Source organism: Coenobita brevimanus, chromosome 82, assembly GCF_032717465.1.
Source record: "Coenobita brevimanus isolate Jiangsu-jjx chromosome 82, ASM3271746v2, whole genome shotgun sequence".
Lineage (NCBI taxonomy): Eukaryota > Metazoa > Arthropoda > Malacostraca > Decapoda > Coenobitidae > Coenobita > Coenobita brevimanus.
The window spans coordinates 18,259,065-18,281,964 of record NC_137035.1 but is presented as its reverse complement, the minus strand read 5'-3'; the positions used below and the strand labels follow the sequence as shown (position 1 = coordinate 18,281,964).

Here is a 22,900-nt window from a genome sequence, read left to right as displayed (position 1 = left end):
GCCTCCATGTTGCCCTGTCCCCTGCCATTTCACTACCCTCCCATCTTACACCCCCCTTCTCTCATTTACCTCCCTACTGCATCCCTCCATCTCCCCTTCCCTCTCCCCTCCTCTACCTCACTCACATACACTCCCCTAGTTAGTCTTTCACTCTCCATCCTCTCCACATGGCCAAACCACCTCAGTGTATTTCTCCTAACGCTTTCTATCGCAACCACATCCGCACCACAACACTACTTCCTCATTTGTCGATCTGTCTCTCTGTCCTTGGAAACAATACCTGTAAATACGTCTCATTACAGTACTGTACTTTTGTGCTACGTCCATGTACCACACAGACTTACCGACTTGTGATTATCAAGAATGTTTGCAAAACTTACAGACATCTGACTACTGAAACTGTTAAAATGGTTTGTAAATACTGTGAGATGTTCAGCAAATATATATCAGGTAAAGGACTGGGATGTTACACAAAAGGCCTCATTGGTCAAAGAATTAACCTCCATCGTTTTCAGTTGGTCCTTCAATGCACTTCACTTATAATTCTGATGATGTACTTGATCAGAAAAGACTAGCCTGAAGTCTTCTGCTCGCTGCTTTTCATTTACATTATCATCTTCGGGACTAAGATAAATACTGTTGACCTTTCAGGCTAATTGCCATAATACTCTACTCAGTATCATTAATGGCTCTAGTTTCAACGGTTATCTTTCATAACTGTCATAATGAATAATACTTTTACACCAATTAAAAGTAAGGGAATTTTTTTCTTGTACTGGAAGTAAAGTATTTTACTTACTATACTACATACATTTGTTTTATACTGTGGAAAGTTAAATATATTGCAGGATACTTACCATATAAGCTTACTTTACAATGCAGTTGTATAAAGAGGAGTCAGATATTATATTGTAGTTTTACTTGGTATGGAATAAAGCCTTCCTGGATAAGAAAAATGATGCAAGGAATATACTGTATAAAGATATTCTTAATCTAATTCCATGGACATTGTAAGCACCACAGTTTTCTATATATTGGACATGCAGCAAGTTACCATTTTCCTTGTTCTACACTACTGTATTCTACAGAATAGAATTCACACCAGTAGTGCCTGCTCTGAAACTCTCAGAAATAGTACAGCATTATATATACTGTAAAATGGAAGCTTAGTTTTAATTACTTAAAAGCTTTAATACATATGCAATACATGGTTTCTAGCACTTGTAATCATTCTTTTATAATTCCTAACCTTCCAGCACTGCATAATAATTAACCTATCTAAGGCTTCTCTTTCTGTTTTACCATAATCTTACTTCCTCCCACATGTCTACACATCTCTTACTTGGTCTTGAAACCAGTTTCTTGTTCAACATTTCTCTCTTTTAGAAAAGGTAATTAACTCTTATTTACTATAATGATCCAAAAATGAATGATCATGTTAATACATTAATGTTCTGGAAGAGGTCTGGTGATGGAGGATAGGTTGGCTGTAGTACTGGAAAAAGAAACTGAAGGAAAGTGAGATGTCGCAGGAGGGACAACTGCAGAGTGATAATCTGAGGAGGAAGAAGGTGTATTATGAGGAGGAGAAGGAGAAGGACGGTTATGTGAAGAGGAAGGGGGGTGTTGAACTGAAAAACGATGATTAGATGATGGAGGAAAATTATGAGGCAATGAAGGAGGAAGATCATCAGTAGATGAAGGCATATGTCTGGGAGGAGAAGGAGGCTGGTTATCAGGAGACATTATGTGATTGGATGAGCCACGGTATGAGGCAGGCAGGACGGTGACCAATGGATATGTTTCCAGTGCTGAAGGTGCCTGTACTGCCACATCTTCCTCTTCTGTGAAAACTGCAACTTCTGTTACTGCAACCCAAGACTTCTGCTTGGCTCCTATGGTCACTCTTAGACACTGGATGCCTCCTGGGTAAAGTTTTCTCAGTCCTGATATATCCACTTCTCCATTCTTGAAATCCTGGATGGGCCGAAAGTCTCTGCAGGAGGCACGCTTTGGGGTATCCATCTTGAGGAAAGTTGGGGAGGCCTCAAGACTCCCATGCATTAGCTTGTCACGCACCTGCTGAAAGATGGAGTTGATGTAAATGAAAGAGAAGAAACTGTAAGGGTTATAAAAATGAAATAATTATTACAAGATTTTTTACTGATATAAAATACAGGATAGTGTGTCTCTTTTAAATAATACCATTCATGTATTACAGTACATAGCAGGCTTAACATTTAACCATCATTTTACATATTCACAGCGTAAGTTGTTGGTTTCTTTGCCACACAAACAACTGTACTGTCCTAAATATGTCTAATGGGCAGAAGCTTCATCCTCAAATAGTAAAAAATAACTTGTGTCTGAGATGGCTCCAGAAAGTGAGAAGAATATTTTCGTGTATAGTAACATGAACTACAGTAAGTTGTAGTCAGTATCTAAACCACAGTCAGGCAACATTTTCCTATCAGCAGAATTAACTGTCTGGAAGTAGCCAAAATAAAATACCTAAGTGACATATCCCTTGCTTTTTCCATTTCCACTGTATGCACAGATGATATAGACTCTTCCTAGTGACTGACTGATATGACTGATTGATTGCATTAAAAAGGACATGGCAGTGCAACAACAGGGGTTATTGCTGCTGTACAACAAGAGTAAAAGCACAACAGGGCTAAAATACATACATATATATGTATCAACATAAGAAATAAAAATAAGAATAGCCCAGTAATCTCTTCACCCTTCTGCTGTGGCTGATGCACTTGGGTAATTTATTCATGCTAACACCAGAGGATTCTGTTCAAGTGAAAGAATTCTGGTCATTTCAAGGCTTTCAAAACGCATCTGGAGTAACCCTATCAGTACACCTAAGTACCTTAAGCCAATATCTGAAAGTTTTGTTCAGCTGAAAGGAATTCTGTTAGTCAAAGAGTTAATGGCCAGTCACTCCTGCCTGTTGTCATTGGTTTCACTGTCTCATGAATGCCGAAATTATGGCAGAGTCAGCTTCTGTTTACTTAATGATTTTATGAATGATTTCTGTACACAACAATCACATCACTAATAACTACAGTTCTGTCAAAAAATATTAAACGGCATACATATCAATAACTAACTCCTTTACCAATTTCCATGCTAAATTTCTTACTCATCCAGAGAAATGCTTGAATATGATAGTGAAAAAATAAACTCACCAAGCCAGGAGACATCCTTTTCATTACTGTATAGGTATATGCTAGCCATATGATAATTTTATTAATCTTAAAATAGACTTTTTATACTAGAGAGGTTCAACATAGGCTAAGTAAACCCTTCAATATGAATGGTCTTTACTAAGCTGCATAAAACTATCTGGTGGCTGAAAAATAAACTAAAGAGGACACCGCCAATGTTTGGTAAAAACGGTTATAGGTAAAAATGGTAACAGCCAACCCCACATTACTGTATCCCCTTCTAGGTGCAGGATCCAATGATTAGGCTCCTGAAGCTCAATGTATTTCATTAGCAGTAGATAATGAGCCTACTTCCCTTGATGGCATTACGCGATCAAAATATCTCCAGTCACCTCTTGGGGACTGAATTTATACAAGACCATCACTCACCTTTTTATTAATAGAAGCTCCAGTCAGCACCACCACCCTCGAGACTTTCAGCGGCTCAGGGAACAATATGTCAAACGTGTCACCGGGTTTTGGTACTCCCCAGAACATTCCTGGAGCAGAAGAGTAGGCATGTTCCGCCAGATACGCCTTGTACTGTCGGATTGTTGTCACCACATCAGCTGTTGGGTTTATGTGTGAGAACCGACGTTTCACCAAGCTGTTGGTAGACAGAATGGTTTTGTGTCTGGCAGTGGAAAGTGGCAATTGGGCCAGTTACCAAGCAGATAGGCTAGTCACATTTCACTGTCTCTCAAGGTAATACCTAGGAGATTGGTGGTACACATCCTTCTACTGCCCACTGCTTTCTGCAGGTTAATTCAACCCCAGGGTCTAGAGAATGTACACATGTTAGTTGTTTCATTTCCATAAAAAAGTGGTAAGAACTATGCACATTATACCATTTAACTGTATTTCATGAGTGGAAAAAGTGTCACATCCCCTTCAATGGATATACAGGTACTGTCTTGATATTTTCACAAAAATTACACCAAACTATCCAATCTGTAATTAGTTCACAAAGGTTAATAAAAAAAAAAAAAAAAAAAGTAACAGCACAGCATGGGCGATGGATAATAAGAAAATTGCGGAGAGAGTACAAAGAAAATGCCATCTGGTGGGCAAACTCTGGGAACCATCACCATCATAATCATTATAATGAAGTCTTTGACAGTTCCTTGATGGATAAAGGCCTCTCTCAATTTTCTACATACTGACCTATTACCTGTTAGCCTGTTCCATCCAATCCCAGCAAATCTGCTAATTTCAACACTCCAGTGTATTCTCTATTTATCTCTTCCTTTCATTCCACTACTGGAAAACTGCCACTTATTCACCCAGGCTGTCAATATGTTACATGTTCTATGAAAGACATAACCTCCCCACACCCACTTCTACTTTGATTGTGCTGATTATAGCCTTTACTTTCATCTGTTTCCTTATCCATGAAGTTCCTTTCATTTTTTTCCTTCATAATCCTCCTCTAAACTAATTTGTGATTATTCCTCTTTTCACTCAATTATTTTTTCTTTTCCCTTCCACTTCACTAATAGAGAGCTATCACCAACAAACTGAACATCATCCAGCCACCCACCATTACTAATTAATCACCCATCTTTGTCATTCAAATACCTGTACAAATTTCTGAAAAAGTTCTCCAGGCATGTAATGAATAACTTACATGAAAGACTGTCTCCTTATCTAATATCTCTTTTGGTACTGGTATTTTTGGGGTATCCTTTGTGATTTTTGTGGCAGCGGTGCCATCTCCACTGATGTCTTCAAACACCTTTAATTATCCTGCTTCAACACCTTGTTTTTAAACAGAAAAACAGATCTCATCACTAACATTATTTCAACTGAATCAACTGCTTTGTCGTAATAAAGCCATTCACTGGAGTTTCTAAAATTTTGAATTTTTCTCAGGTAAAAGTCATATCTATTTCTTGTCAAATAAGACATCATATCATGCTGCTGAAAATAAGAACAATAATGATAACAGTATACTGTATCTATATTCTTGCAAATGGCTGTTGATATTTTTTTCTCCTCTGGTTGCAGTTCACTCCATCAACACATTTGTCGTCACAATAATTAGTTTCAGTAGTTCAGAGGCTCTAAAGCATACAGTTCGTTTTATCATGTGAACTACAAGCTCAGCAACATCCTCATGATGAAAATAATCTTTTTCAATCATTACACTTCCATTCAATCACAAATGAAATTCTCATAATTTTGACTTTTTACAAGGAAATTTGATGAAGTTTTGCCACAGTGTTGGAATAAGTCTCCTTAAATATTATAGTTGGCTTGCCTTTGCCTGATGGAATTGGGCCACTTCCACAACCTGAATACAAAGTTGCATTTGCATGAAATTCCTTGGTTACTAGTCAAATGAATCCACTTAGCCATCAGCTGGATTGAAATGGGTTAGGGATCCCTGTCAAGTCCTAATAAACACTTACTACTGTTGTATGAAACAATCTGTTCTCACCTGAATGTGTTGTCCTTGAGCGACTGCGTCTTATTGGCAAGGGTAGAATGAACGCCAATGTGCTGAAATAGCCCCGGGACTCTTCTTGTGGGGCGATGGCGAGGGGGTTTCTCTGGGGCCATGAGGGAGACCCAGTGGTTGATCAGCAAGTCAACAGGATGCTCTCGGTAGAAGGATATTAAAAAAGATGCCAGGCGATCTAAGTCGGAGCAACGCACCAGCTGCCCAATGCCGAGGAACCCTGCCAGCTGTGGGAAGACGACAGATGTGTAGGTGAGGCAGTGAAAGGAGAGGATGCTTGAGTTGACTTAATACCTGCAGTCTGATGATATATTTGGCATTATATTAATAGTATCTCCAGATGATTCTGATTACCTTAGGACAAACTTTTCAAACTGGGATGTGGCCTGAATTAAGCCCTTCACTACAGGACACCCCTACGCTATCATATCATCTGTTTCGCTGCCAAAATAAAATACAAAAGGCGTCCTTGGGTTGTGGGGTTATGGCTGCATTATAAAAAATGAGCACATGAAGGCGCAAGCAACCCTGTAATTACGCTAGGGTCTTCTTATACATGTTAGAATGACATGACCCAAGACTTGCTATCAATGACATGCAACATGACTTCAGGCATGGTCTCCAAGGCTTGTTAATTGGCTTGAAATCTGGATGAAAATTATGTAATTTACATGATACAATATTATGGACCTGTTCACAACTCTTGTCTCGCAGTAACAAAAAATAATAGTGAGATGGGTTTTATCCATAAACAGGAGAGAACACAAGTGGGAGAAATATCAACACAGTACCAATACAATCCACACAACTATTTACTCATTAGGTCCTCCTGAAAGGTAAAAATCATCTGCAAACAGTTTTCTCATCATTTTATGTATGTATCATAAAGGCCAAAGGGACAGAGTCAATCTGATGATTATTAAACTATATAAAAAAAGTTGCATCTCTTGTCATAAGCATTTCCGTAATTCATCCATCCATCTCTATCTTTCGTCAGTTCTTTTGCTTCCTCAACTCACACACAGTATTCTCTTTCCAAATCCAGCCATCTTCTTGGTCTTCCATGCTTCCTCCCACCTTTACTTTCATTCACATATATCCAGTACCCTTTTTGCAACCTTATTCATATCCATTCTCTCTAAATGACCATACCATTTAAACACACACCCTTCATCCTCAGATCGACAAACTTCCTTACTTAGCAGCCTTTCCAAAACTCATTCTAGCCAACGTATGCAATCTATAGTACAGAATTCTTACAAATCCCACTTCTATTGCTCTCACACCTATAAGCTGACAGACACTACCACATCTTTATGCAGACCTAGTTCTTGCAACCTCTGTACTCAGTCCTCTGTCTCACATCAAGTCCTACACAGCACTAGTCACTTTCCTTGCTTGAGCCAATCTTAAGTTCTACATCCTTTACACATTTACCTCAACTTTTCTATCACTGCAATGAGATACTTGAACCCTTCCATCAATGCAAGTCTCTCTCCATTCATCAACATACAGTATAACTCTCTGTTATTTCTTTCAAATAAACATAGTTTTACTTTTCTCTACATACAGTATATTTTCAGACCTCACTGCTCACAGATTTTACAATATTCTGAATCAATCTACAAAGATCCGATTCACTAGCAGCAAGCAACACAGCATCATCTGGATACAATAGAATTAAAATACTCCATCCCTCCCAATTCATCATTAGTTTGCATGGATATGTGAACTGATGTACTGATGACAATGAATAAATAATGCATGAAGTGTGTAGAAATATAATTAATTTTTATACCTAAATATTCTTACCTTAAAGTTCTTTCATCAATTCCCTCTCTCTACCCAGCATCCGAACCTTTATTGCCCCCAGCAGGAGCATATGGGCTTGGGGTTAGGTTACTCTGTCCAGACATGTAAGGTGAGGGTGACCAGTCATTCATCTCTGAGCAGCATTATGTGAACCATTAACCTCAACCATATCTAAGACTTAGACCTTTATCTGTTACATCTACTACGAAGCACTACACCACCAGACATTCATTTCCTGTTTATATGAATACCATCCAACGTAATAAATGGTTACCAGATGTAAAGTAAACCATCTGGGTTGTCATTCAAAGTAGAGTTGAATACAGGTTGCACTACATGAAACAAGCTGATAGTGAGTGCCTACTCCACCTTCCACCTATTCCTAACTATACAGTTTTTCATAGTGCTCACTCTCTCTCCTAAAACACAAAAGTAAGCTACCTTAAATTTACTATTTCTAGTGACTATACATAACTCATTACACCCTGTCACATTTAATCAGTGGACTCACCTGCAGAGTGATCCAGTGGTGGTCTCGGTGAAGTGTGACAAAATCTCTGATGGCAGTGACAAAATGTGGAGCTGCCAACACATCATCCTCCAACACCAAGTAGTAAGTGGAGGCATGAGCCACCCAAGAATACCAGAAGAGGAATGCAAAATCCAGTACCTGATGTGAGAGAAGGTATTACATTTTGCATCTAAGGTGAAAATTTACCTGGTATTTCATACATATTTACTGAGTAATCAGGAATGATAGTCAAAAACAAATCATTGTCATCCTAATCATCAGACCCATCTACACACAGAGTGAGGTAAGATCCAGCAGACAGTGTGCAAGGAGGGAGAAAATACAATAGTGATAAAACCATCAACAGCATGATCAGTGAAATCACTCAAGCCCGTTGAATCCTGGCTCCACCTTAGAAGCATAACCATATGCATATGTCTTGGTATTATTCTTTACAGATTCACTTCATTTACACTTGCATATAAACTTCCACAGAAAATTTATAATGTTAACATAGTTATAGATAATTCTGGCAAATGTTTGCTATCGGAATAACTCATTTCCAATATTTATCATCTCCCACATCACACAAGAGTTACAAGAGCTACACTCACCTGTTTTGTCCTCCACTGTACCCTGGCCACAGAATCGTTGTAGGTGCGTCTGATTGTTGTGAAGTCAATGCTTGGATACAGGGCAGGAGGCGGCTGCAACACTCTTAGTAGTCCTGACTGAATCTCATTACTGTACCTCATTCCAATTTCAAGGGCACGCTGAGCTCTGGTAAGGAGGAGACATGAGCTAAGAGGGAAAAACTATTAGAAGTGAAGCTGGATGAAGAGTTGGTGTGGGGATGAAACTAAGATTACCCCCTATACTCTGATGATGTGTTTTCATTTTGCTTAAGTGTGATCTCTTGCACCAAAATGAAGGGGTAAATAATTTTTTCTTTAACCTCTCCAGTGTGAAAAATTCTCCTCACCTGAGTAAAATAGTCTGGCAATAGTCAGAAAAATATGACAAAATAAAAAATACATCATATAATTTATGGAATTAAGGGGGGAGACTTGAAAAAATATACTGATGATATAAGAGATACCAAGGTGTGGAAAGAGGATCCAAGATATAAACGCTGTAATGTTTTTTAACAGTGGCTTGCACTTTACATGTATGCCAGAGTACTGCGCTGCTTTAAGAATTCCTTGCCCTATGAATACTGTGATCATCAGGTGAGCGTTAAAGTACATCTTACGTTGATAAAAGGATGTGCACAGTGTGTGTATTCTAAAGGTGACATTCTGTATGAATGCTTCACTATGATCAAATACTTAATGAACATACCCAGCAGATACAAAATAATGTAAGGAAGGTCATAATTCTGCATGTACAGCACAGTAGTACTATCAGCACCAAAAGTCCTGTTACCACTCTTGCTTGTGTCTTTCCATGGCTTAAACATTCAGTCAGGTGAATCCACAGCAACACTCAGTGCTGGTTGCTGTGAATTCACCTGATTGATTTTCAAGGATCACGGAGACAGAAGCAGGAGAGAAGACAGAACTTTTGGTGCCCATATATACCTCTTCACTGTTTTCTATATTTAATAGTGGATTAGTGGTGGTGAAGAGGATGCCTTCACGAGCTGACACCAATATAAATGGTAAATGGGTGGCTCTGCTGCCAGGTTATAAATGTCCCTTAGCTCCCTTCCTGTCCTCTGAAAGGAGCAGAAAGCAAAAGAAGGACATCTTCAGCACGTGGTTCACTGGGTTCAATTCCAAATAAGCCTAGGGCTACAACTACTACTACAGCAGATATTACTATGATCACCTTGTTTACCTAAGGTTTGGGTCAGCATCAGCAAGGAGCAGGAAGATGAAGATATCACGGCGGTCCTGCTGTGTGGTCTCCTTGAGGATGCTGTCAATGGTGCGCCGCAGGTAGTCTTCCCGCCGCCACACCGATGAGATGCCCAGGGTAAGGAACCGCACACTCCTACCACAAAGTAAATGTGTCAAGGCAAGAAAAGTGAGGAGGGACAAAGAAATGGCATATATATTGAGAGAAGGAAGGCTGTGGAACATATGTGGCTAAAGGGATTATTCATGCGAATATCTTTGAGGTAAAGTTGAGGACAAAAGTTTGCTTCGTACTTCTCAGCTCCCTCTCTGGCTAACATCCCTAAGTTAAGAGAAGCCTGGTATGTAACTCTGCCCACAGACAAGTACCTCTGATCAAATGCATCACAGAAGAAAGGAATATGATGGACAGGCCCTATGTATGAAGCAGACACAAAGGAAAAACAGGTGAACTTTTGACCTTGACAGTAAAATCAGAAATACTGTACTGCACATTCTCTAGTTCTTACCCTTCTTCATTTTCAGTGTCAGTCCCAAGGAGGAGAGTGTCGTTGGGTATGGGTATGGGGAAGGGTACGTCGGAGAGACCGCTGCCCACCACCTGCTGGTAATCCCGACGGGGGGCATTACTGCTGCTGTTGACACCCGACACTGCCCCACCCCCACCCCACACCTCTCCCTCATGACTGCATACACCTGCTGCAAATGAAAACGAGCACTGTACTGCCATAACCACCTTGAAAAACTTGGCATGTGGTAAGTCAGTGTATATTTCAGACTCTCTCATCTCATATCATAACATGCTTCTAACACTGGTATTTATGTTGCATTAAAGATTGACCTTTCTGATGATGTACAAAACATTCTTATTCTGTTGGTGAGATTTTCAGCACAATGATAAATACAATCATTGCACGTTGGTACCACATCAGTGAAACCGAAAAAACTAGCCTGCCCTGAATGAAAACTTAATCATTACAGACAACATGTAAATGAGCACTGCTGTACTGCCATGTGTCTAAACTTCAAATCACTCTCCTTAACAGTTCACTCCAATGAATCATTTTATATTCTATTACGGCTACCATTGCCCCCTGTGGCGGGGGGGACACAACCTGGCCGCATTATGGGGTGGTACTACTACTCTGCGGCCGGGTTGTGTTAGGAAGAATACTGCCACCGTATTCCCTGCGTGTCGTAAAAGGCGACTAAAAGGGGCGGGGTGAGGGGACTAGGGACCCCCTCCTCTGTTTTTTAGTTCCTAAAAAGAGACAGGCCAGAGAAAGGGATGGGGGATGGAGTTATCCCCGTACCCTGAAGATTGGGTCTATGAATGTGCGTGGATGTAGTATGATTGAGGCTAAAAGGGAGGAGATTGGGAGAATGTTTGTGAGAAGAAAGTTGGATGTGTTAGCTTTGAGTGAAACGAAGATGAAAGGGAAGGGGGAATCTATGTTTGGAAGTGTGAATGGAAGATTGTCAGGTGTTGATAGAGGAAGGGCAAGAGAAGGTGTGGCCTTGTTAGTGAGTCCGGAAGTACAGCAGTGTGTGATTGAATGGAAGGAGGTGTCATCGAGACTGATGTGGGTGAAAGCGAAATTTGAACGTGAGTTGTGGGTGTTTGTGAGTGCATATGGGCCTGGTAGTGAAAGGGATGAACAAGAGAAGGAGTCTTCCTGGAATGATGTTGATGAGTGTCTGCAGAGTTTTGGAGCGAATGTGAATGTGGTAATGATGGGAGATCTGAATGCTAGAGTGGGAAATGTAGCAGTTGAAGGCGTAGTTGGTATGCATGGTGTGCCTGGAAGAAATGAAAATGGGGAACGAATGATAGCGATGTGTGTTGAGCGAGAGATGGTGATTGGGAATACGCTGTTTGAGAAGAAAGATATTTATAAGTATACATGGGTGAGACAGGAGGGTGGAAGGGTTGTTGATAGAGCTTTGATGGACTATGTGGTTGTGTCTAGGAATGTAATAGGAAGATTGTTGGATGTGAGAGTTCTAAGAGGGGAGGGTGGAGGTATGTCTGACCACTACCTGGTGGAGGGAAAGTTAAGAGTAGGTAAGAGATGGGTGAGAGCTAGGAGGGTTAGGTGTGGCAGGGAGGTTTTGAAAGTGAGTCAGTTGGATAAAAGAGAGAAAAAGATAGAGTATCAGGAGAAATTGAAAGATGAGTGGAGCGCAGTGAAAGATCGGGAAAATGGCAGCGTGGAGGAGGAATGGCAGTTGTTTAAGAGTGCTGTGGTGGGGCATGCAGAAGAGGTGTGTGGTGTGAGACGTGTGGGTGGTGGTGTAAGAAAAGGAAGTGAATGGTGGTGCGAGGAAGTAAGTATGGCTGTGGCCGAGAAGAGACGTGCATATGAAGTGTGGCTGCAGAGGAAGGATGAGATGTCATATGAAAGGTATAAGGAAAAGAGGAATAGAGCGAGAAGGGCTGTGCGTGATGCTAAAGTGACAGCAGATGAGAGGTGGGGTAGGCGGCTGACAGAGAATTTTCAACAGAATAAGAAAATGTTTTGGAAGGAGGTGAAAAGGGTGCGAAAGGGAGAGTCTGGGAAGGAAGAACGAGTAAAAGCAGAGGATGGAAGGATGTTAATTGAGATGGATGCAGTAAGGAAGAGATGGGCAGAGTATTTTGAAAGATTATTAAATGTAGAGGAGGAAAGGGTGGCTGAGATTGTGGCGGATGGAAGGGTGCAAGGAATAAATGTGTTGGGAGAGTTGAATGATTCTTTGATCACGAAGGAGGAAGTGGAGAAGGCAGTAAAGGAGATGAAAACAGGGAAAGCTGCAGGTATGGATGGGTGTGCTGTGGAATGCCTGAAGGGTGGTGGAGTGACTATTGTTGACTGGTTAGTAAGATTGTTGAATGTGTGCTTTGAGAAAGGTATGGTGCCAATTGACTGGGCAAGTGCTTGTGTGGTCCCGTTGTATAAAGGCAAGGATGATAAGTATGAATGTACTAGCTTTAGGGGTATAAATCTGTTGAGTGTTGTAGGTAAGGTGTATGGTAGAGTGTTAATTATGAGAGTTAGAGAGGGTACAGAGGGAGTGATTAGTGATGAGCAGTGTGGCTTTAGGAGAGGGAGGGGATGCGTTGATCAGGTGTTTGCTGTGAGACAAGTGTGTGAAAAGTATTTAGCGAAAGGCAAAGATGTGTTTTGGGCATTTATGGATTTAGAGAAAGCGTATGATAGAATTGATAGGGAGGCTTTGTGGACTGTTTTAAGATTGTATGGACTTGATGGTAGGTTACTAAAAGGGGTGAAAAGTTTTTATGTAAATAGTAGAGCATGTGTAAGAGTGGGAAATGCTGTGAGTGATTGGTTTCCCGTGAGAGTGGGGCTGCGACAGGGATGTGTGATGTCACCTTGGTTGTTTAATATTTACATGGATGGTGTTGTAAGGGAGGTGAATGCAAGAGTTTTAGGTGGTCTGAGTCTGGTAAATGTTGATGGTGGAGATTGGAATCTGAAGCAGCTGCTGTTTGCAGATGATACTGCACTGGTGACTGATTCAGAGGAGAGATTGAGACAGTTGGTAGAGGAGTTTGGAAGGGTGTGTGAAAGGAGGAATTTGAAAGTAAATGAGAATAAGAGTAAAGTGATGAAGTGTACGAGGTTGATAGATGGTAAGGGGATGAATATAGTTTTGAATGGTGAGTTGCTTGAGGAGGTACATTGTTTTAAATATCTAGGGTCACATGTTGCTGTGGATGGAAGAATAGATGCAGAAGTGAAGTTTAGAATAAATGAAGTAGGAAAGGTGCTGGGAGGAATGAAAAAAGTGTTTAAATGTCGTTCGCTTAGAATGGATGTAAAGAGAAGGCTGTATGAGGGTGTTGTGGTACCGACTGCATTATATGGGGCTGAAACATGGAATATGGGTGTAGCAGAGAGGAAAAGTTTGAATGTAATGGAGATGAGGTGTCTGAGGAGTATGTGTGGAGTGACGCGTATGGATCGGGTGCGAAATGATGAAGTGCGAAGGAGAACTGGAGTTGTTCAGGAGATGGCTGGTAGAGTTGAGCAGAGGGTGTTGCGATGGTTTGGGCATATGGAGAGAATGGATAATGAGCGATTGGTGAAAAAGATAACTAGATCTGATGTGAGAGGTGTAAGGCTGAGAGGAAGACCACGAATAGGATGGATGGATAGTGTGAAGAGAGCGCTGGATGCGAGAGGGATGTCTGTCGAGCAAGGAAGAGTGGCTGTGCGTGACAGAAATAAATGGAGAGAAATTGTGAATAAATAAGTGATGACGCAGCCCTGAGGGGATATTCTCCCGCATTTGGTCTGATCAGCTAGTCAGGTCAGGTGCGGGTAAGGGGATGGGTATGTTATGATGTGGCAGGGGTAAACCAGCTCTGCTGTCGGGCCCTGCTGCGGATGTCACTGATTGCATTGCGCAGTTGACCCTTGTGCGGTGTGGTGCGGTGAGGATCTGTCCGTTCTCCCCTTTGGGGCTAAGATGTGAATGAATGTGTTTAAATGATTGAGTAAATGGAGAGTGTGTCGTCCTGTCTCGGCTACCTCCCTTTCCTTGGGGGAAGCAGCCTAGGTATATAGATAGAATAGATTGCATTATTTCATTCACTTTTTTGAAAGGCTTGTCAAATTAATGAAATAAGTTATACCTTTCACTACTAGAGGTTTATCCTTAAGTTGAATAAAAGCAGGTGGTTAGGGCAAGAATGTACCTAAAATAAGTTATTAGACTGACAAAGTTATAAATCTTGTAGCAACTTATTAATTAGCATCATTACAGGGCCAAATCCAGGGTGAAACATTTCCATCTTCCCTTGGAATGGTTGTGTACTTTTTACCAGTATCAAGGCAGTTCTTACCTAAGTGCAGTTCTCACATGAGAAGTGAAGCCACAGAAGAAGGATGTAGTGTGCTGTCTGATATGTGACAGAGCCTGACAGAATGGCAGATACAAAAGATTTACCAAATATGACATGTTCTGTGTCTTCAGTATTGGTTTCAATGTCCACCAGGCTATGCACAATACATGTTCTCAAGTAAAATCTATCTTTTCCAGCTTGTTATCACCTGTGACAACAATGGCAGGTGCATGGAGGCAGTAGTGTGCAGTTGCAGGCTGATTCATTTTAAGTGGTAAATATCAAGACAGTGTGCAATGACTTTTGAAATACAGTGATACAATTATCGAAGCCCATTTTTTTTTTCTTTTCAGAATACTGCACTGAATAAAAGTTTCATAACTGTTCAGCTATCCTAAACTGTAAATACTTGCTCATGAATATGAAACCCACAGACTGACACCTCTGCTGGTCAAACTGTGCACTGATCTATTGCTATTACATTTGGTCATCTCCAGTGCTGGCATTAACCCTGAACCCCATCGGGAGTCTAAGTAGCCTCCACATCTCTGCATATGCAACTCCCTTGAATAATTTCTATACATGGACCTGTGCCACAATTACCTACAATGTACTATCTACAAAACATCATAGAAAAGTGTATCGCTCTATGGCAGTGAGACCTGGCATGTAAGAGAAGGGGATATAGTGTATGCAGATTATAATGGACAGCAATGAGGATTTGTGATGAATGAGTAAGATATCAGTAAAGGACAGAAATAAGAGCAGCTTCTTGAAAGAGAGATTTGACATAATAAATATTAGAGAAATTATGTGAAGCAGTAGGTGAGTGGGTAGAGTGAATAGTTGATGAAGGTTAGATATGAATATGGATTGCAAAATGCTCAGAGAAGCAGACCAAGGTCCTATGTGGAAACCTCCAGGACAGGTGACTGAGGAGGGGAATGGCTTAAGACTGCTACACATGAAGAGTTGCCATCAAGTGAAAAGGCCTACCTGTAGGCCTAGACTACACATGCTAGTATGGTCAATGGTCTCTAAATGTTAATGTAAACATACCACCACTACCAACATCCCTGTCCATACCTCTGTGGCCGTAGCTAGAGGAGGAGTAAAGCCAGAAGACGTTGCAGGAGAGGAGGAGGCCAGACACCACCACCAACACCAGGGGCGCTGGGGTGCTGCTGCTCATAGCCTCACCTCTGTAATCATAACATAACACACATCAAAATTATGCAGGACATTTGCAGGCCTATGGAGACAAAAACCATAAAACACACAGAAGATACTGTATTATTAAAGAAGAAAAATGGGTGAACAAAGGGGGGCCATGGGAAGAAACAGACACTGTTTTCATAAGAAAAAAATGTTTTCAAATGTACTGCACTGTAATATTATGGTATGTGTGGCCAACAAAGGATTGAGTTACGGGTACAGTACAGTACTGTAATATATCTTGTGGCTGGGTTACCAGATTTACAGAACTATAGCTGTTTCAACACTAGTTCCTAGGTCTACCATGTAGGATGTGTGGCAACAACTTATTTTCAACCCCTGTATTGCACTTATCCTGTGTTGGTATGACAGTTTATGCTTTTTGGAAAAAGCGACCCCCAAAAGAATGAGCTATCCTATAACCAGGGACACAATTAAACTATACTGTACATAAATACTGTACCTAGTTCATGCATTAACTGAAAATCAGCACATTTGTCAACTGTGTACCTGCATCACATCAGCATAACCATCAGAGAAGCAACAAATGAAAAGGCCAATATCTTTGTGTGCACTGATTTCGGCCACTGTCGTGTTCACTTTTTTCACTGTTATATCTGCTATATTTGGAGCCAATCAGGGCAAGGATCATTTTTGTCAATGCAGGTACAGTCAGGTCAATTAGCGTTCATTAAACCCTTTGCACTGTCAACACATTTGTTTATTACATCTCTGCTACCTCTTGATGGTATTATTCAACTTTAGAGAGATTTTTCAAACTGTTGAAAGTAGATGTAGCCTTCATTACCTCCTTCACTAATAAAAGTCCATCCTAAGTGGAACAGAATCGTCTGGAGATAGCAAGTAGACTCAAAAACAAGTCACTGGATTGAAGGAGTTGAGGTCAGTTCTGGGTTACCTGGTTCTGATAGGTTCATTCAGGTCATCAGAGGTTTATATGCATCTTTCACATGCAGTATTTTTTTTTTTTTTTTTTTTTGGGGGGGGGGGCATAGAGTTAACAGACAAATCTAGAACACCTTTGTGCCTCTCAACTTCACATGTAACCACTCTGGCACCAATATCCACTGTCCATACTAAATATATGTTATGGTTGCCCCTCTCAGGACTGTTGTATCTGCAGGGGTGTTTCTATCACATATTGGCAGGTCTTGTGAGAAATCAAAACAGCAGTGCCAGTTTCAATAACATCTGAATACCTGAACTGTTCCCTGCCCCAGCCTGGAACTGAACTCACATCTTTTCAGGCAACAGATCACTTCTTGAACCACCTGAACACCATAGGACCAATTAAATCTATTGACGCCCATAACATCCAGTTCTGCCTTATCTAATTATCTTTGGGTAGGTTATAGGTGCTCAGGTCCAATTAGGAACAACTATGCCCATTGAGATTACCCCATTCAGGTCCTTTACATGTATGGTTGTGTTATAAATGACTTCAAGATTTCATAAGACCCCTTCGCTGGAGACACTCCGCAAATTACACACCAATACCATTTTGTTTGTTATCGATGAAAACCATGTCAATATTAAAACAATACACACAACATACAAGAGAATTTTCAAATGTAATGAACAAAATAAAGCGCTACAGAAGAGGTGCAATGAGGCCCTCACTGTCACTGTGGCCCATATCGTCGTTGGTTAAAAAAGCTCCCTAACATCTTTCCCTAAGCAACTTATTTTGTCTATTACACCTCTTCTACGTTACATAAATTTTTCCAATATCGTCATATTCTTCACTAACAACGTACAAAGGTATATTAACCAGCCATATCCAAAACGAAATTGCTAAGGAAGAGGTGTTAGGGAGCTTCCTTAACCAAAAAGTATACAAGCCCTTGAATATAGGTCCTAATTAACTTCATCCACACAGGGCCTTCACACCCAAATGGATTCCAGAAGACAAGTTTAAGCTCAGTCACATCCATTAGGGTCAGCTTAAGTCCATTCTAATCTATCTATCTATCTATAGCCTGACACCCTAATCCCGCAAAGGGTGGCCGCAGACAAAACGCCTCCAAGTCGCTCTGTCACCCACCATTTGACTACCCTCCCCCCAGCTCACCCCCCCCTCCCTCATATACCTCTCAACTCCATCCCTCCACCTCATCCTCGGTCTACCCCTTCCTCTCCCTCCCTCCATCTCACCTACATACACCCTCTTAGTCAGTCTTTCATTCTCCATTCTCTTCACATGTCCAAACCACCTCAGTGTCTTTCTCCTAATCTTCTCAACCACATCCACATCCACCCCACAACGTTCCTTCTACTTAATTTCAAATCCAAGTAGATCAGTTCAGGATTATTTCAGTTATCTTAGAGCCTTTCATGTAATTTCAAGATAACTTAGGTCAATACAGAGCAATTCAGGTCATGCCTACGACAGCATAGCCTATGCTAAAAAACTGCATTACTGATTTTTTTTTTCAATGGCAATTTTGGTCCATCAGAGCAATACAGGTCAAAACAGATAAATTCAGGTAAAAACACAATTTCAGTCGTGTCTATGAACGCATGTAACAAAAGCAACTCTAATTGTGTAATGGATTTCGAGATAACATTTTGGGCTTCTGTTTTTTCTCAGCCACACATAACTGGTAATAACATGGAATGGTGTCCCTGCAAAGTATGGGCAAAAGTGCTGTACAGGCCAAACCAGTATGAAGCATTTTTTTCTTTGTGGTGCCATAGGAAGTTTTGGGAGCACTAACCCCTTCAGCAGGATCACATCACATATTTTTAATTTGATATAGCACCACAAAAAAGGCTGATTTGAGAGGTAGACTGCTGGGTGTACGAAATGTTTTGTGATATGTGGAGTTATCTGGGCTGCCGATGAGTGAGTGGAAAGTATTAACTGGGGAGACAACCACTTGTTATGCATGGAGGAGGCTTATTTGGGGAGAAATACAAAATGTGGAGGAGTAGCAGAGTCCATGAAGATATAGAAGAGAGAAATTTAAGGAACTGTTGTCTCTCACGACCGTGAAAGGGCTCTCACGCCAATGACACTCTCTACAAAACACGTGTGGGAACTACTGACTGAAAGGTACAAAAAGATGAACAAGTTCGGGTCTCACGGACTGACAGATCTGAGAGAGAGAGAGAGAGAGAGAGAGAATAAAAGTTTTTCACCTCAATAACGTAACAAAGGATAAAGATGTGCAACATACAAAATTAATCACTAAGGAAGAGGGGTTACGAAGGCTTCTACGCCACACAGAGTACAGCCTTGGGTTCATTCTTTCCTAAAAACACATAAATATAAACTCCACACACCCTATACTTCCTCCTGCCCAGCAAATCATTATTTTTTTTACAGGTGATATACTGAAAATGGCGATGGAAACTATTTATATCGTTATGTGCTCCCTACGTGTCAACATGTGGGTTGGTGGAGGGTTAGTGCCCCTCCCCGTAAAACAACTCAAAAGTCAAATGGCCACCCCTTACGGGATTATGGCGTCAGGTAATAGATAGATAAATAGTTATGGTAATCATTTTTCGTTCTTCATCTGAGTTCAATAATTATGTTTAAATGTCTTGGCTCTCATGATATCCAAAAGTTATCATCATCTTCACTGTCATCATCAGTATGACCATTACCATCATCACATATCACTACTACCACCATCATTATCATCTCATCATCACCATTGTCATCATCATCATCATCACCATAGTAATCATCAACATCATCATCATCATCATCACCCCTGCCATCATCACTATCACCATCATTTCCCCACTACATTACTACTGTATAAGAAAGAAGAAAACTTGAGATTGCTACTTTAGTGAAAAAAAAAAAAATAATAATAATAATAGCATCCTGTGCTTCTAACACTATGCATTTTTTAACATGCGAGAAAAATACACATACACACACACACACACACACACACACACACACACACACACACACACAGGGCCATGTTAGTGTCCATTTTCTGGTGTTATACCCCTGCTTGAAATAGTCTGACTTGCCATTATCCTTCTTGCCCCTCTCTCTCTCTCTCTCTCTCTCTCTCTCTTTGTTTCTTCACCCTCCCTCCATCTCTCCCCTCATTCTTCCTCCCTCCTCTTTCTCTGTTCCTTCTCCCATCCTCTGTCTCTCCTCCTGTCCAACCTCCCTCCTTTTTTCTCTCCCCCTGTTCATTCTTCCACCCCCCTCTCTCTCCTGTTCATTCTTCCACCCCCCTCTCTCTCCTGTTCATTCTTCCTCCTCTCTCTCCTGTTCATTCTTCCCCTCTCTCTCCCGTTCATTTTTCCCCCTTTCTCCTGTTCATTCTTCCCCTCTCTCTCCTGTTCATTCTTCCCCCTCTCTCCTGTTCATTCTTCCTCCTCTCTCCCTTCCTCTATTGCCTTTCCCTCCCCTCTCTTCCCCTACCAATAATCTCGCAACAGCCCAATTACCTCTCTAGTTATTCCTGTTTCCTATGGCCTGCACTCCTATATATACACTATTTCTGTTCCTTTCTCTCCCTTTCTCTCTCTCTCTCGTCTACCTTCTCCTCCCCCCCACCCTTGCCTCTTGTTCCTTTCTCCCCCCATCTCTCTCTCTCCACCCAGTCCCCCATACACATCCTCAATACCTCAAACATAATCACACATCCATATAATTAATTACAGCACATCAAAGCAAACCTATGGGTCATCATTTTAATTGCCTCTCATTAACACAAAGAAACAATTTAATCACCACCCAATTAAGGACAGTTTGACCGGGATAATGATAGTTAAGCTGACCTAATTGGAGTTCGATTGGAGAGTTGTAAAGCTTTCAGTCCTATTACCTGGTATCAAGCTTTATTTCTGCTGCTACGGACGGTTTTACTCAGCTTGGGAAAATCTCTCTCTAGGTGAAGGGGTTTACGAAGGCTTTATCTAACCCCTCCAGTCTCCAAATATTTCTCCTACGCTGAATAAAATCGTCTGGAGGTGAAAATGATAAGATCAAACGCGCTGTTAGATCAAACGTGTTATTAGATCAATGCGGTTAATTAGGAAGGCTTAAACTTGTGAATTAGGCTAACTTTCGACAATTATCATTTTTTAACTACGTGGTGGTGGTGGTGGTGGAGAGGGACGCCTTCACGTGGTGGCACTGAAATACCTGGGCTGTGGAATGGCCTGGTTATACACATGTCCCTCAACTGACTCCCTATCCCCCAAAAGGAAGATGGTGGACTGCAGGAGGTGGACAATTCAAGCCTGCAGTCCACTAGGTTCACGTATGAACCTAGTGATACAACAACAACAATAATAACAACAACAACAACTACTACTACTACAACTACCACCACTACTACTACTACTACTACCTGCCCAGTGAGACGCCAGGCAGACAAAACTGGAGCATATTAAATTTTAGACTACTCTTGTCTTAGTAGTAGTAGTAGTAGTAGTGGTAGTAGTAGTAGTAGTAGTAGTAGTAGTAGTAGTAGTAGTAGTAGTAGTAGTAGTAGTAGTTGTTGTTGTTGTTTTTGTTGTTGTTGCTGATGATAATGACGATGATGATGATGATGATAATGACGATGGCAATAAATCTGACTCCAAGTGTTAGGCAGGCTACGTTACCAGTTATTTAAGTGGCTGTAACACAAGACACAGCTGGGTTACATTAGCCCTGTAAAGGTAGGGACAACTCTTGTATATCAGGTAACGCCAGGTGATTTAATTTACCTTTGAATGGGTCATAGGAGCTTGAGAGGGTTACTGTGGTTGAACTGTGTGGTGTACAATCGCTAGCAAAAATTCGGTCACCTACTTTTCTCTCCATGGGCTTTTATCAGTGTGGGGAATCCTTAGCACGTGACACTAATGACCTTATTCGCCTTATCAGCTCTACCTCAGTGTCCTCCTAACCAGACTAATTGGCAGAGTTTGTTGGGTGTTAAAACAGGAGATGTGACGTGGTTTTTGAGGCTGGCTGTGCGTTATGCTGGACGCTGGTGACGTGATGTGTTCTGCGTTGGTTACCGCAGCAACCAACACGGCCCTCCCCCCTCTCTCTCTCAGACCCTACAGGAACATGTATACCAGTGTGTGTATGCACTGTATGTACGTGTATATGAATGTATGTGTGTATGTATGTGAGTGAATGAATGAATGAATGAATCTGCGTACAATAATCGTATGTGCGTATGTATGTCGGTAGCCTGTATGTATGTATGAAAGAATAAATGAATAAATGAATGTATGTATGTATGCAACCCTATATGCATGCATGTATGTATGTATGTATGAATGAATAAGTGAATGCATGTATGAATGTATGACTGAATTAATAAATGAATGTATGTATGTGACAGAATGAATGAATGAATGAATGAATGAATGTACGTATGTATGTATGTGTGTATGTATTTATGTATGACTGAATGAATGAATGTATGTACGTATGCATGTATGTATGAATATTCTAGTGGGTAAGACCACCACGGGACGGGGTCTGCAAGGGTTCACATCCCAGACTTTACTGTGGTTTATTACTCACGGGATGCCACTCAGGGATGGGCGAGGCTGGTCACTCAGGCTTTAAACGTAGGCCCGTATTCTCGTGGGGTAAGGAGGATCCCAAACACCTCTTCCTTAGCGATTTATTTTCCAAACTACTCTTTAATATCCCATGGTTTGCTTATGTCTTTTCAGTATCGACTCAGATGGCATGAATAACACACAAGAATACGGTAACCAAGCAAAATCAGGAATAAATCGGTAAGGAAGAGGTGTTAGTACTAGAATACCACCCTCAGCAACCTAACCCCGAGCCCAAATATTCCTACTGGAAAAAAAGGGCTGGATTTTAGATAGATAGATAGACAGATAGACAGACAGATAGAGATAATAAATATACAGATAGATAGAGCTACATAGATAACAGATAAATAGATAAATACAGACATGATAGATATCGGCAGGCAAGCATGTACATATGCATTCTAT

The 22,900-nt window shown here is 41.0% G+C and overlaps 1 protein-coding gene across 1 annotated transcript in view; it reads right to left on the bottom strand.

Moving 5' to 3' along the window:
• Positions 1 to 351: 351 nt before the first annotated feature.
• LOC145409702 (alpha-1,6-mannosyl-glycoprotein 4-beta-N-acetylglucosaminyltransferase-like) overlaps positions 352 to 22,900 on the bottom strand; it is a 34,979-nt gene continuing 12,430 nt past the window's right edge. Inside the window, exons 2-10 of the mRNA XM_080280058.1 lie at positions 15,797 to 15,912; positions 14,226 to 14,228; positions 10,371 to 10,560; positions 9,842 to 9,997; positions 8,617 to 8,782; positions 8,003 to 8,161; positions 5,659 to 5,906; positions 3,609 to 3,825; positions 352 to 2,079 (exon numbers count right to left, since the gene is read on the bottom strand). Coding sequence (XP_080136184.1) covers positions 1,447 to 2,079; positions 3,609 to 3,825; positions 5,659 to 5,906; positions 8,003 to 8,161; positions 8,617 to 8,782; positions 9,842 to 9,997; positions 10,371 to 10,560; positions 14,226 to 14,228; positions 15,797 to 15,902 — 1,878 coding nt within the window. The 5' untranslated portion in view covers positions 15,903 to 15,912 and the 3' untranslated portion in view covers positions 352 to 1,446. The remainder of the gene's footprint in view (positions 2,080 to 3,608; positions 3,826 to 5,658; positions 5,907 to 8,002; positions 8,162 to 8,616; positions 8,783 to 9,841; positions 9,998 to 10,370; positions 10,561 to 14,225; positions 14,229 to 15,796; positions 15,913 to 22,900) is intronic.